Raw genomic sequence first — 15,218 nt, 5'->3', positions numbered from 1 at the left:
GGGGTCTTTGGTCTGCTTTTGTGGGGCTCAGTCCCTCTCTTGGGGGTCTTTGGTCTGCTTTTGTGGGGCTCAGACCCTCTCTTGGGGGTCTTTGGTCTGCTTTTGTGGGGCTCAGACCCTCTCTTGGGGGTCTTTGGTCTGCTTTTGTGGGGCTCAGTCCCTCTCTTGGGGGTCTTTGGTCTGCTTTTGTGGGGCTCAGACCCTCTCTTGGGGGTCTTTGGTCTGCTTTTGTGGGGCTCAGTCCCTCTCTTGGGGGTCTTTGGTCTGCTTTTGGGGGGCTCAGACCCTCTCTTGGGGGTCTTTGGTCTGCTTTTGGGGGGCTCAGACCCTCTCTTGGGGGTCTTTGGTCTGCTTTTGTGGGGCTCAGACCCTCTCTTGGGGGTCTTTGGTCTGCTTTTGTGGGGCTCAGACCCTCTCTTGGGGGTCTTTGGTCTGCTTTTGTGGGGCTCAGTCCCTCTCTTGGGGGTCTTTGGTCTGCTTTTGTGGGGCTCAGACCCTCTCTTGGGGGTCTTTGGTCTGCTTTTGTGGGGCTCAGTCCCTCTCTTGGGGGTCTTTGGTCTGCTTTTGTGGGGCTCAGACCCTCTCTTGGGGGTCTTTGGTCTGCTTTTGTGGGGCTCAGTCCCTCTCTTGGGCGTCTTTGGTCTGCTTTTGGGGGCTCAGACCCTCTCTTGGGGGTCTTTGGTCTGCTTTTGTGGGGCTCAGACCCTCTCTTGGGGGTCTTTGGTCTGCTTTTGTGGGGCTCAGTCCCTCTCTTGGGGCTCTTTTGGCTGCTTTTGGGGGGCTCAGACCCTCTCTTGGGGGTCTTTGGTCTGCTTTTGGGGGGCTCAGACCCTCTCTTGGGGCACTTTGGGCTTCTTTGGGGCTCAGACCCTCTCTTGGGGGTCTTTGGTCTGCTTTTGTGAGGCTCAGACCCTCTCTTGGGGCTCTTTGGGCTTCTTTGGGGCTCAGACCCTCTCTTGGGGGTCTTTGGTCTGCTTTTGTGGGGCTCAGACCCTCTCTTGGGGGTCTTTGGTCTGGTTTTGGGGGGCTCAGACCCTCTCTTGGGGGTCTTTGGTCTGCTTTTGGGGGGCTCAGTCCCTCTCTTGGGGCTCTTTTGGCTGCTTTTGGGGGGCTCAGACCCTCTCTTGGGGGTCTTTGGTCTGCTTTTGTGGGGCTCAGACCCTCTCTTGGGGGTCTTTGGTCTGCTTTTGGGGGGCTCAGTCCCTCTCTTGGGGCTCTTTTGGCTGCTTTTGGGGGGCTCAGACCCTCTCTTGGGGGTCTTTGGTCTGCTTTTGGGGGGCTCAGACCCTCTCTTGGGGCACTTTGGGCTTCTTTGGGGCTCAGACCCTCTCTTGGGGGTCTTTGGTCTGCTTTTGTGAGGCTCAGACCCTCTCTTGGGGGTCTTTGGTCTGCTTTTGAGGGGCTCAGACCCTCTCTTGGGGCTCTTTGGGCTTCTTTGGGGCTCAGACCCTCTCTTGGGGGTCTTTGGGCTTTTGGGGGGCTCAGATCCTCTTCTGGGGCTCTTTGGGCTGCTTTTGGGGGGTGCTGAGTCCTCCGTGGGGGTGATCCCTTAGGGTGGGGGTACATGGGGCTGATTTTGGGGGGCTCCTCAGTGGTCCCTGAGCTCATCTCCCCCCTCCCCACAGCGTCCCCCTGCCCGGGGACCTGCCTCCAGCTGAGAAGAAATACAAACCCCTGAACACTGCCCCCAACGCCACCAAGGAGATCAAAGTCAAGATCATCCCCCCCCAGCGTGAGTGGGGGGCGCTTTGGGGGGGCTGGGGGTGCTTTGGGGGGGGCTGGGGGGGGCTGGAAGGCCCTTTGGGGAGTATTTAAGGTGGTTTTGGGGGGCGCTTGGGGGCATTTCAGAGGCACTCAGGGGCCTTTGTAGGAGGGGATTTAGGTGTTGGTTTGGGGGGGTCCCTTTTTGGGGGGGTCCCTCTTTGGGTGCCTTTTTGGGGGGTCCCTCTTTGGGTGCCTTTTTGGGGGGTCCCTCTTTGGGTGCCTTTTTGGGGGGTCCCTCTTTGGGTGCCTTTTTGGGGGGGTTCCTCTTTGGGTGCCTTTTTGAGGGCGTCCCTCTTTGGGTGCCTTTTTGGGGGGTCCCTCTTTGGGTGCCTTTTTGGGGGGTCCCTCTTTGGGTGCCTTTTTGGGGGGTTCCTCTTTGGGTGCCTTTTTGGGGGGGTCCCTCTCTGGGTGCCTTTTTGGGGGGGTCCCTCTTTGGGTGCCTTTTTGGGGGGTCCCTCTTTGGGTGCCTTTTTGGGGGGCCCTTTGGGTCTCTGTGACAGTTTTTGGGGGACCCTTTGGGCAGCTTAGGGGACACTTCAGGGCCTACTTTTGAGGAGCCATTTGGGTGCCTTTTGGGGGGGCCTTTGGGTCTCTGTGACAGTTTTTGGGGGACCCTTTGGGCAGCTTAGGGGACACTTCAGGGCCTACTTTTGAGGAGCCATTTGGGTGCCTTTTGGGGGGGCCTTTGGGTCTCTGTGACAGTTTTTGGGGGACCGCTTGGGCAGCTTTTGGGGTCACTTCAGGGCCCATTTGGGGGTGTCTCTTTAGGTGCCTTTTGGGGAGCCTTTTGGGTACTTTTTGGGGGGTCCTTTGGGTGCCTTTTGGGGACACTTCAGGGCCCTCTTTTTGGGGGCTTCTGGGGCATGCTTCAGGGTCCTTTTTCAGGGGACCCTTTAGGTGCTTTTTGGGGACAATTTTTGGGGGACCCTTTAGGTAGATTTTGGGGACAGCCTTTGGGTACCTTCTGGGGACCTTGGGGTGCCATCTTTTTGGGGGGGAGGCCCTTTGGGTGCCCTCTTTTGGGGGAGTCCCTTTCTGGGGACACTTCAGGGTCCCTTTGGGAGCGTTTGGGGACACTTTAGGGCCTTTTTTTGGGGGGACCCTTTGGGTGTCTTGGAGACAATTTGGGGGGGACCCTTTAGATGCCTTTGGAGGACCTTTTTAGGTGCCTTCTTGGGGGGCCCTTTGGGTGCCCATTTTTTGGGGGGGGACTCTTTGGGTGCCTTCTTGGTACACTTCAGGGTCCCTTGGGGGGCTTCTGGGCACACTTCAGAGCCCTTTTTTGGGGGACCTGAGAGCCTTTGGGGACCCTTTAGGGCCTTTTTTAGGGGACCCTTTGGGTGTCTTGGGGACAATTTTGGGGGTGACCCTTTGGGTGCTTTATTGGTACACTCCAGGGCTCCTTTTTGGGGGACCCTTTGGGTGTCTTAGGGACAATTTTGGGGGTGACCCTTTGGGTGCTTTATTGGTACACTCCAGGGCTCCTTTTTGGGGGATCCTTTGGGAGATTTTAGGGACCCTTTGGGTGTTATGGGAACAACTTTGGGGGTGACCTTTTGGATGCCTTTTGGGGACCCTTTGTGGGTGCTTTATTGGCACACTTCAGGGCCCCTTTTTGGGGGACCCTTTGGGTGCTTTATTGGCACACTTCAGGGCCCCTTTTTGGGGGACCCTTTGGGTGCTTTATTGGCACACTTCAGGGCCCCTTTTTGGGGGGACCCTTTGGGTGCTTTATTGGCACACTTCAGGGCCCCTTTTTGGGGGGACCCTTTGGGTGCTTTATTGGCACACTTCAGGGCCCCTTTTTGGGGGGACCCTTTGGGTGCTTTATTGGCACACTTCAGGGCCCCTTTTTGGGGGACCTTTGGGGAGCTTTTGGGGACTCTTTGGGTGCTTTATTGGCACACTTCAGGGCCCCTTTTTGGGGGACCCTTTGGGTGCTTTATTGGCACACTTCAGGGCCCCTTTTTGGGGGGACCCTTTGGGTGCTTTATTGGCACACTTCAGGGCCCCTTTTTGGGGGGACCCTTTGGGTGCTTTATTGGCACACTTCAGGGCCCCTTTTTGGGGGGACCCTTTGAGTGTCTTGGGGACAATTTTTGGGGGAGACCTTTTGGCTGCCTTTTTGGGGACCCTTTAGATGCCTCTGGAGGACCTTTTTAGGTGCCTTCTGAGGACCCTTTGGGTGCCCTCTTTTAGGGGGGACCCTTTGAGACCATGCTGAGGGGATCCCAGGGGTGTATTTTGGGGGGGGGGGGGGCAGGATTTTGGGGTGACCCCTGTGCTCTCCCCCCCAGCCATGGAGGGCCTTGGCTTCTTGGATGCTCTCAACTCCGCTCCCATCCCTGGCATCAAGATCAAGAAGAAGAAGAAGGTTTTGTCCCCTACAGCTGCCAAGGTGAGGAGGAACCTCCTCAGGTTTTGGGGTCCCTTCCTTGTCCTCACCCCTCCCTAACCCTTCTCCTGTCCCTCCTCTTCCTCAGCCCAGTCCCTTTGAGGGGAAGCCTCCAGCTGAAGCCAGCTCCACCAAACCCAACTCCCCGGAGCCCAGCGCGGCCTCGGAGCCGCTGGAGTCGGAGCGGCCTGGGACGCCGGTGCCAGCCGTGGAGGTGGCAGAGCCCATGGAGCCTGGTGAGTGCTGGGGAGGGAGGAGGAGGAGGAGGAGGAAGAGGAAGGAAACCATCCCTGGAGAGGGGGGGAAGATTCAGAGGCATTGAGTCCGTCCCCCACCCCGCTTCTCCTCCAGGCTCAGCAGAAGCAGGTGGGGACCCCAAAGGCAATGAGGCCTCCTCAGAAGGTGGCCAACTGACCAAGAAGGGGAGGAAGAAGAAGACTGTGACGTGGCCTGAGGAGGGCAAGCTGAGGGAGTACTTCTACTTTGAGCTGGATGAGACTGAGAGAGGTAGGTCCTGGGACCTCCCTTGGTGGCCAAATGTGGCTTCAAGTGGCCCCAAGTCCTGGGGGTGTCACCTTCTGTGCAGTGTCTTTGTCAGTGGTCTGGGTGAGGGCATGGAGGCAACATCAGGAGGTTGGTTCCAAGTTGGGTGGCAGTGGAGCTGCTCCAGAGGGGAGCTGGGCCAGGCTGGAGCTGTGGCTGAGGAGCTCCAGAGGGATCTAGGCCAGGCTGGAGCTGTGGGTGAGGAGCTCCAGAGGGGATCTGGGCTGGGTTGGAGCTGTGGCTGAGGAGCTCCAGAGGGATCTAGGCCAGGCTGGAGCTGTGGCTGAGGAGCTCCAGAAGGGATCTGGGCTGGGTTGAAGCTGTGGGTGAGGAGCTCCAGAGGGAGCTGGGCCAGGTTGGAGCCGTGGGTGAGGAGCTCCAGAGGGATCTAGGCCAGGCTGGAGCTGTGGGTGAGGAGCTCCAGAGGGATCTAGGCCAGGCTGGAGCTGTGGGTGAGGAGCTCCAGAGGGATCTAGGCCAGGCTGGAGCTGTGGGTGAGGGGCTCCAGAGGGATCTAGGCCAGGCTGGAGCTGTGGGTGAGGAGCTCCAGAGGGGATCTGGGCTGGGTTGGAGCTGTGGGTGAGGAGCTCCAGAGGGAGCTGGGCCAGGTTGGAGCTGTGGGTGAGGAGCTCCAGAGGGAGCTGGGCCAGGTTGGAGCTGTGGGTGAGGAGCTCCAGAGGGATCTGGGCTGGGTTGGAGCCATGGCTGAGGAGCTCCAGAGGGATCTGGCCCAGGCTGGAGCCATGGCTGAGGAGCTCCAGAGAGATCTGGGCTGGGTTGGAGCTGTGGGTGAGGAGCTCCAGAGGGATCTAGGCTGGGTTGGAGCTGTGGGTGAGGAGCTCCAGAGGGATCTAGGCCAGGCTGGAGCTGTGGGTGAGGAGCTCCAGAGGGATCTAGGCCAGGCTGGAGCTGTGGGTGAGGGGCTCCAGAGGGATCTAGGCCAGGCTGGAGCTGTGGGTGAGGAGCTCCAGAGGGGATCTGGGCTGGGTTGGAGCTGTGGGTGAGGAGCTCCAGAGGGAGCTGGGCCAGGTTGGAGCCATGGCTGAGGGCCTCCAGAGGGATCTGGGCCAGGTTGGAGCTGTGGGTGAGGAGCTCCAGAGGGATCTGGTCAGGTTGGAGCTATGGAGGAGGTCAATAGGATGAAGGTCTCCAAGTCCTGCACTTGGGTCCCACCAACCCTGTGAAGGCTCCAGGCTGGAAAGTCTGGAGAAGGACCTGGGGGAGGTTGGTTGCCAGTGGGGGAGGTTGGTTGCCAGTGGGGGAGGTTGGTTGCCAGTGGGGGAGGTTGGTTGCCAGTGGGGGAGGTTGGTTGCCAGTGGCTGGAGATGCCCCAACATGAGCCCAGGTGGCCAAGAAGGTCACCAGGAGCCTGACTTGGATCAACCACAGTGTGAGCAGCAGGACCAGGGCAGGGATTGTCCCCCTGGTGAAGTCACCACCTGAGTGCTGGGATCAGTTTTGGGCCCTCTACCCCAAGAAGGAGCTTGAGGGGCTGGAAAAGGTCCAGGGAAGGGCAGGGAAGCTGGGGAAGGGCCTGGAGAAGGAGGAGAAAGGTTCTGGTGAGCTTGTGAGGAGCAGCTGAGGGACCTGGGATTGTCCAGCCTGGAGAGAGGGAGCCTGAGGGGACACCTCCTGATGCTCTGAAACTCCATGGAAGGAGCTTGGGATGGAGTTGGAAGTGACCTCTGCTGTCCCCTTGTGGTGGACCAAGAGGAAGTGGCCTCCAGTTGAGGTTCAGGTTGGCCATGAAGAGGACAGGCCTCACCTGAAGGGTTGTGTAGAGGCTGCCCAGGGCAGTGGTGGAGCTCCCATCACAGGGAGGTGAAGTCAGCTCCACACAGTGCTGAGTGCTGTGGTTTGATGGGGTTGGGTTGAGGCTTGGCCTCTGTGACCTTGGGGACCTTCTCCATACCCTTGTGGACCTCCAGGGACCTTCTCCATGCCCTTGGGGACCTCCTCTATGACCCGGAGGGGAAGTGAAACCATCTCCGCTGAGTGCTGAGGGCCACAGTTTGGTGGTGTTGGGTTGAGGCTTGGCCTCCAGGCCCTTGGGGACCTCCAGGGACCTACTCCATGCCCTTGGGGACCTCCTCTATGACCCGGGGGGAGGTGAAACCATTTCCACTGAGTGCTGAGGGCCACAGTTTGGTGGTGTTGGGTTGAGGCTTGGCCTCCATCACCTTGCGGACCTCCTCCACGTCCTTGGAGGCCTTCCCCATACCCTTGAGGACCTCCAGGGACCTTCTCTGTGCCCTTGGGGACCTCCTCTATGACCCGGAGGGGAAGTGAAGCCATCTCCACTGAGTGCTGAGGGCCACAGTTTGGTGGTGTTGGGTTGAGGCTTGGCCTCCAGGCCCTTGGGGACCTCCAGGGACCTTCCCCATACCCTTGAGGACCTCCAGGGACCTTCTCTATGCCCTTGGGGACCTCCTCTATGACCTGGAGGGGAGGTGAAACCATCTCCACTGAGTGCTGAGGGCCACAGTTAGGTCGTGTTGGGTTGAGGCTTGGCCTCCATCACCCTGGGGACCTCCTCCAGGCCCTCAGAGGCCTTCTCCAAGCCCTGAGCTGTCCTCCTGCCCCCCTCACAGTCAACGTCAACAAGATCAAGGACTTTGGGGAGGCAGCCAAGCGGGAGATGCTGCTGGACCGGCACGCCTTCGAGACCGCGCGGCGCCTCAGCCACGACGCCATGGAGGAGAAGCTGCCCTGGGCCTACCCCAAGCCCCTGGACCTGCCTGCCCCTCTGGTGGTGCCCGGCAGCGGCAGCCGCGAGCGCTTCACCCAGGCCGAGAGGGTCAAGGGCATCCTGCAGGAGCTCTTCCTTTCCAAGGAGAGGTGAGTTGAGCCTGGCGGATCGCGCCCGATCCCGGCCGGTCTGAGCCGGTCCTGACTGGTGCTGACCTGGCTTAGTGGATCCCAGCCAATCCTGACTGATCTCAGCCAATCCTGACTGGTGCTGACCTGGCTTAATGGATCCCAGCCAATCCTGACTGGTGCTGACCTGGCTTAGTGGATCCCAGCCAATCCTGACTGGTGCTGACCTGGCTTAGTGGATCCCAGCCAATCCTGACTGGTGCTGCTCTGTCTTAATGGATCCCAGCCAATCCTGACTGGTGCTGACCTGGCTTAATGGATCCCAGCCAATCCTGACTGGTGCTGACCTGGCTTAATGGATCCCAGCCAATCCTGGCTGGTGCTGACCTGGCTTAATGGATCCCAGCCAATCCTGACTGATCTCAGCCAATCCCAACTGATCCAAACCATCTCTGACTGGTGCTGCTCTGTCTTAATGGATCCCAACCAATCCTAACTGATCTCAGCCAATCCTGGCTGGTGCTGACCTGTCTTAATGGATCCCAGCCAATCCTGACTGATCTCAGCCAATCCCAACTGATCCAAACCATCTCTGACTGGTGCTGCTCTGTCTTAATGGATCCCAACCAATCCTAACTGATCTCAGCCAATCCTGGCTGGTGCTGACCTGTCTTAATGGATCCCAGCCAATCCTGACTGATCTCAGCCAATCCCAACTGATCCAAACCATCCCTGACTGGTGCTGCTCTGTCTTAATGGATCCCAACCAATCCTGACTGATCTCAGCCAATCCTGGCTGGTGCTGACCTGTCTTAATGGATCCCAGCTAATCCCAGCTGATCCAAACCATTTCTGCCTGGTGCTGCCCTGTCTTAATGGATCCCAGCCAATCCTGACTGATCTCAGCCAATCCTGACTGGTGCTGCTCTGTCTTAATGGATCCCAGCCAATCCTGGCTGGTCCCAGTCAGTCCTGGCTGGTGCTGCTCTGTCTTAATGGATCCCAGCTGATCCTCTGGATCTACCCAGCAGGCTCAGAGGATTCCTGGGCTTTGGCACATGTGAGGCATCATCAGGATCTCCAGGGATTCCTCTGCCAAGCCTATGGGATGTGTCTGGGGCTCAGATCCCTGGGATCCATTGACATCTGGAGCTGTGTATGCCCAGAGTGCCTGTGGATCTTGTGGGGTGGTAGGGGAGGTAGATCCCTGGGATTAACAAGGATCAGAAGCTTCATCAGCATTCTAGCGAGGATCTATAGAGATCCAGGGGCTGGGCAGTGTTGGATCCTCCTGGGATCTCTGCAGATCTTTTTTGTGTCCCAGATCATCTGGGATCCCTGAGGATCCTGACCCCAGGGGGAGCTTTCCTTGAGCTCAGCTCCCTGAGGATCCAGAGCTGGGACAGGGAGAGATTGCTGAGTCCCAGATCCCCTGGGATCCCTGGGGATCCATACCAGCGAGGGGAGGTTTTCAGGGTGCTTATTCCCATGGATCCAAACTCAAGGAGGGATGGCTGAGGCCCAAATCTCCTGGGATCCCCAGAGATCTCTTCAGGATCCAGAGTCTCTGGGGCCCTTGTGACAGGATCCATGAGGATCTAAGGTTGTTTGGATCACGTGGTAAGATCCCCAAGGATCCAGAGTTGTGGAGGGGCACACAAGATCTCTGAGGATCCAAAGCCTTGGTGTGAGAGAGGGACACATGACAGGATTCCTACAGCTTCCAAGTGTTGGTGAGGGGGATCCAGGATCCCTGAGGATCCAGTGCCTGGGGGGGACATGCAGTAAATCCTTCAGGATCCATATGTTTTTTTGGGGGGGTACAAAGGATCCCTGAGGATCCAAAATCAAGGTGAGAGAAACAGGAAGATCCTTCAGAATCCAGAGCATTTGGGAGGAAGGTGTGGCTGGACAGGATCCCTGAGGATCCAAAGCCTTTGGGAGGGCACACAGGTGGATCCCTGAGGATCTAAAGCGTTTCGGGGCACACAGGGGGATCCTTGAGGATCTAAATACTTTGTGGGGCACACAGATGGATCCCTGAGGATCCAAAAATCTTGGCAGAGACACAGGATCTCTGAGGATCCAAAGCTTTTAGGGGGCCCATGAGAGGATCTCCAAGGATCCCAACACTTGGGTGGGGTGTGGGGTAGAGACAAAGGATCCCTAGGGATCAGAAAGGGCCAATGCCCTACCTGTGATCCCCAAGGATCCTAAGCTCTCTTGGGGGGAGTCATACTCAAGAGACATGGATCTAGAGCTGGGGTGGGGGAAGGGCTGCCTCTGGCTCCCCAGGGAGGCACTTGATCATCCTTGGTCCCAGGGATCCACTAACCACCTCCCCTCTCCTCCCCCTGGGACCTGCAGTGTTCCTGACAGCCCCCACGAGCCCGATCCGGAATCCTACGAGCCGCTGCCGCCCAAACTGATCCCTCTGGACGAGGTAAGGGATCCAGTCCAGGGCCCAGCTGCGCCGCCATGGCCCCCCCCACCCCCCCCCCAGTTTCCTCACTCATCCCTTTCTGTGCCCTCCCCCCCCCCTTCCTCAGTAGATCTACTTGGGGAGCAGTTGAATCAAAGGGATCCCTTGGATCAGGGCTGCAGGGAATCAGGGGATTGGATCTCTGGATCTGGGGCTCTTCTCACCTAGCAAGGGGTTGCAAGGTTTGCCCCTCATGTTAAATCTACTATGGAAGCAGATCACCCATGGGGGATCCATTGGATTAAAGCTGTTGGGGTATTGTCCCAGGGGATCCATTGAATCGGGGTGATGGGGGAATCATCCCAGAGGATCCATTGGTTCAGGGCTGCCCTTTGTGAGGTGCTGCCAGATCCTTCTCCTTAGATCTACTTCACATCTACTAGAAGAGCAGGTTGATCCAAGGGATCTCTTGGCTCAGGGCAGCAGGAGGATTACCCCAGGGGGACCCCTTGGATCAAGTCTGTGGGGGGATCACCCCAGGTGACTGGATCCTTGGCTCAGGGCTGCTTTCCCCTTGCAAGAGGTTGCCAGATTTCCCTCCTCCTTTAGATCTGCTTGGGAAGTGGATCTCCCATGGGGCTCCATTGTCCCAGGGGATCCATTGGACCAAGGCTGTGGAGAGAGCACCCATGGGGGGGATCACTTGGTTCAGTGCTGCAGAGAGTGACCCCAAGGAATCACCATAGGGATCCCATGGGTCTAGGCTATGGGGGATCACTCCAGGGGATCCCTTGGATCCAGTTTGCAGGAGAATCGGAGCCAAGGGGCTCCTTTAGCTCGACTGTGGGGAGATCCCTTGAGGGGATCTCTTAGATCCAGTCCTAGGGACTTGGTGTGGGGGGCTCACTCCAGGGGATCCCTTGGATCCAGGCTGTGGGAGGTTCACCCCAGAGGATCCCTTGGATCTCTGTTGTTGGGAGGGCCCTCTAGGGATGCCTTCAATCCAGGCTGTGGGGAGCTGACTGCAGAGGATCCCTTAGATCCAGGCTGTTGGGGGAGCTGACTGCAGAGGATCCTTTAGATCCAGGCTGTTGGGGGAGCTGACTGCAGAGGGTCCTTTAGATCCAGGCTGTTGGGGGAGCTGACTGCAGAGGGTCCTTTAGATCCAGGCTGTGGGGGAGCTGACTGCAGAGATCCAGGCTGTAAGGAGCTGACTGCAGAGGATCCTTTAGATCCAGTCTGTTGGGGGAGCTGACTGCAGAGGATCCCTTAGATCCAGGCTGTTGGGGGAGCTGACTGCAGAGGATCCTTTAGATCCAGGCTGTTGGGGGAGCTGACTGCAGAGGATCCTTTAGATCCAGGCTGTTGGGGGAGCTGACTGCAAAGGATCCTTTAGATCCAGGCTGTGAGGGAGCTGACTGCAGAGATCCAGGCTGTAAGGAGCTGACTGCAGAGGATCCTTTAGATCCAGGCTTGGGGGGAGCTGACTGCAGAGGATCCCTTGGATCCAGTCTGTTGGGGGAGCTGACTGCAGAGGATCCCTTAGATCCATGCTGTGGGGGAGCTGATTGCAGAGGATCCCTTGGATCCAGGCTGTGTGTGGGGGGGGGCACTCACCCTAGGTGATCCCAGTCGATCCCTGGGTGCTTCCTCCTCCCACCTTAACCCCTCTCTGTGTCCCCTCCCCTCCCCCCCTCAGGAGTGCTCCCCAGAGGAGATCCCATTCGGCGAGGATCCCGGCGGCTCCTCCTCCTCCTCTCCCTGCCCCGAGGGATCCGGCGGCCTGGGGGGGCCAGGCCCCCCCCCTCCCCCCGGGACCAAACTGCCCCCGGTGCTGGCGAACCTGATGGGCAGCGTGGGGGCAGGGAAGAGCCCCCAGGGCCCCGCCCCAGCCCCCCCCATCAACATGCAGGAGATCCTCAGCTCCATCATGGTAACCTTCAGCCTCCTCCTCCTCCTCCTCCCTCTCCTCCTCTTCCTCTTCCTCCACCTCCCAGGGTGGGGGGGGCGGCGGCGGCGCCGCTGGGGGGCAGCGTTGGTGGGGGGGGATCCCCTCTGAGTTAATTGTGGTGTCCTTCTCCTTCCTCCCCCTCCTGCCTGCCTGCCTTCCTCCCCCTCCTTCCTTCCTGCCTTCCTTCCCCCTCCTTCCTTCCTTCCTGCCTTCCTTCCCCCTCCTTCCTTCCTTCCTGCCTTCCTTCCCCCTCCTTCCTTCCTTCCTGCCTTCCTTCCCCCTCCTTCCTTCCTTCCTGCCTTCCTTCCCCCTCCTTCCTTCCTTCCTGCCTTCCTTCCCCCTCCTTCCTTCCTTCCTGCCTTCCTTCCCCCTCCTTCCTTCCTTCCTGCCTTCCTTCCCCCTCCTTCCTTCCTGCCTCCCTCCCCCCCAGGGCGGTCCCAGCCCGCACAAGGCCGAGGAGCTGCTCAAGCAGCCTGACTACTCCGAGAAGATCAAGCACCTGCTGGGCAACCTGCAAGGGCCTGGGCCTGGAGGAGGTGAGGCTGCTGGGAGGGCACTGGGAGCACTGGGAGGGCACTGGGAAGTGCTGGGAGGGGGATTGAGAGCACTGGGAGGGGACTGGGGAGCACTGGGAGGGCACTGGGAAGTGCTGGGAGGGGGATTGAGAGCACTGGGAGGGGACTGGGGAGCGCTGGGAGAGGCACTGGGAAGTGCTGGGAGGGGACTGGGAGCGCTGGGAGGGGACTGGGAGCGCTGGGAGGGGACTGGGAGCGCTGGGAGAGGGATTGGGAGCGCTGGGAGAGGGACTGGGAGCGCTGGGAGGGGACTGGGAGCGCTGGGAGGGGACTGGGAGCGCTGGGAGGGGACTGGGAGCGCTGGGAGAGGGATTGGGAGCGCTGGGAGGGCACTGGGAGGGGACTGGGCAGCACTGGAAGAGGCACTGGGAGCGCTGGGAGGGCACTGGGAGCGCTGGGAGGGGCCTGTTGCCCGTTGGGGTGGGGCTCCGGGGGGGTCTCCCCTCCCCCCCGCCCCTCTCCTCCAACTGCTCTCCTCCCCCCCCCGCAGTGCCCCACGGCTTGCTGGGCCCAGGCCCCATGGCCAATGGCTTCCCCCCAGGCCCCAAGGGCATGCAGCACTTCCCCCCGGGGGGGCCCATGCCTGGTGAGTGACAGCCCTGGGGGGCAGGGACACCCCCGATGGGCCCTGCTGAGTCCCCCCCACTTCTGTGTGTCCCCCCCTCCTGTCCCCCTCTCCTCCTTCCCCCCTCCCCCTTCTGTTCCCTCCTCCTCCCCCCTCTTCTGTCCCCCTCTCTCCTCCTCCTCCTCCCCCTGCTTCTGTCCCCCTCTCTCCTCCTCCTCCCCCCCCTTTTGTCCCTCTCTCCTCCTCCTCCCCCCCCCTTTTGTCCCCCTCTCCTCCTCCTCCCCCCCCCTTTTGTCCCCCTCTCCTCCTCCTCCCCCCCCCTTTTGTCCCCCTCTCCTCCTCCTCCCCCCCCCTTTTGTCCCCCTCTCCTCCTCCTCCCCCCCCTTTTGCCCCCCTCTCCTCCTCCTCCCCCCCCCTTTTTTTTCCCTCTCCTCCTCCCCCCCCTTTTTTTTCCCTCTCCTCCTCCCCCCCCTTTTTTTTCCCTCTCCTCCTCCCCCCCCTTTTTTCCCCCTCTCCTCCTCCCCCCCCCACCTTTTTTCCCCCCCGCCTCCCCCCCCCCCCTTTTTGTCCCCCTCCCCCCCTCTTGTCCCAGTCTCCTCCTCCTCCTCCCCCGTTTTGTCCCCCTCTCCCCCCTCCTCTTTCTGCCCCCTCCCCGCACTGATTTTCTCCTCCCTCCCCCCACAGGACCCCACGGAGGCGGCGGGGGGGGTCCCAATCACCCCCCGGGCCCAGGACTCCCAGGTGGTCCCCGACTCTTAGGCCCCCCCCCCCCACCCCGCGGCGGCGGCGGAGGAGGCGGCAACGACTTTTGGGACGGTCCGGATGGGGGGGGGGGGGTCCTTACGAGGCGGCCCCCCCCCTCCCCCACCCCACGGCGGCGGCGGCGGCGGCATGCGCGGGGGGGGCCCCTTCCACCGCCCCCGGGGGCGAAGCGGCGCCGACCCCCACCCCTATCGCTGCCGCGGAGGAGGAGGAGGAGGAGGAGGGGGTGGGGGGGGACGCAACGGGGGCCCCCCAAATAGCGGTTCCAGGGGGGGGCCCCCCCTTGGCCACGGCGAGCACGGCAGAGGCCACCCCGGAGACCACCCCCGGGGGCACGGCGGCGGCCACGGAGGAGGTAAATGCCCTCCCCCCCCGGCGCCGCCCTCGAGGGGAGGGGGAGGAGGAGGAGGTGGAGGAGGAGGAGGAGGAGGAGGCTGCGGCGGGGCCTGGCTTTGGGGCGGGCCCGGCCCTGGCCCAGGCTGGGACGGGCCTGTGGGTGCCCCCTCCCCCCCCCCGCCGCCCCCACCCCCTTTCCTGCCCCGCTGGAGGGGGGGGGGAACCTCCCCCCCCGCACCCCCTGGAGCCTCCTGGGCCCTGGGGTCGAGGCCCTGACTGGCGCCGCCCTCCCATGGGGCTCTAGGGCGGGGGGGGGGCAGGAGCAGGGGGGGGCAAGGGGGGGGTGAAAGGGGACACAGAGACCCCTCCCCCCCCCCCCCCCCCGTACAGGAGCAGGGCATGCTGGGAGTGCCGCAGGGCGTGCTGGGAGAGCAGGGAGCCCACCAGCCCCTCCCCCACCGCCCAGGGACCCTCCCCAGGGCTGCAGGGCAGCCACAGGGCGGGGCAGGAGCAAGGCCTGCTGGGAGTTAAGCTTGGTTCTAGAGCAAGGCCTGCTGGGAGTTAAGCTTGGTTCTAGAGCAAGGCCTGCTGGGAGTTAAGCTTGGTTCTAGAGCAAGGCCTGCTGGGAGTTGAGCTTGGTTCTAGAGCAAGGCCTGCTGGGAGTTGAGGCTGGTTCTAGAGCAAGGCCTGCTGGGAGTTGAGGCTGGTTCTAGAGCAAGGCCTGCTGGGAGTTGAGGCTGGTTCTAGAGCAAGGCCTGCTGGGAGCTGAGGCTGCTGCTAGAGCAAGGCCTGCTGGGAGCTGAGGCTGCTGCTAGAGCAAGGCCTGCTGGGAGTTAAGCCTGGTTTTAGAGCAGGGGGCAGCAAGGCCTGCTGGGAGTTGAGGCTGATTCTAGAGCAAGGCCTGCTGGGAGCTGAGGCTGCTGCTAGAGTGAGGCCTGCTGGGAGTTAAGCCTGGTTTTAGAGCAGGGGGCAGCAAGGCCTGCTGGGAGTTGAGGCTGGTTCTAGAGCAAGGCCTGCTGGGACTTAAGCTTGGTTCTAGAGCAGGGGGCAGCAAGGCCTGCTGGGAGCTGAGGCTGCTGCTAGAGCGA

At 61.0% G+C, this 15,218-nt stretch overlaps 1 protein-coding gene across 1 annotated transcript; it reads left to right on the top strand.

Moving 5' to 3' along the window:
• Nucleotides 1–1,603: 1,603 nt before the first annotated feature.
• PPP1R10 (protein phosphatase 1 regulatory subunit 10) lies at nucleotides 1,604–14,143 on the top strand (the record flags this gene model as incomplete). The annotated part of the gene is made up of 10 exons (XM_064141328.1): nucleotides 1,604–1,732; nucleotides 4,062–4,162; nucleotides 4,248–4,395; nucleotides 4,511–4,666; nucleotides 7,294–7,540; nucleotides 9,887–9,962; nucleotides 11,641–11,874; nucleotides 12,323–12,428; nucleotides 12,958–13,053; nucleotides 13,717–14,143. Coding segments are annotated over 10 exons (1,631 nt in total), but the record flags the coding sequence as incomplete, so codon positions are not given.
• Nucleotides 14,144–15,218: the final 1,075 nt, after the last annotated feature.

This window comes from Pogoniulus pusillus, unplaced genomic scaffold (assembly GCF_015220805.1).
Source record: "Pogoniulus pusillus isolate bPogPus1 unplaced genomic scaffold, bPogPus1.pri scaffold_270_arrow_ctg1, whole genome shotgun sequence".
In the NCBI taxonomy this organism is placed as follows: domain Eukaryota; kingdom Metazoa; phylum Chordata; class Aves; order Piciformes; family Lybiidae; genus Pogoniulus; species Pogoniulus pusillus.
This window is presented reverse-complemented; position numbering and strand designations above follow the sequence as displayed.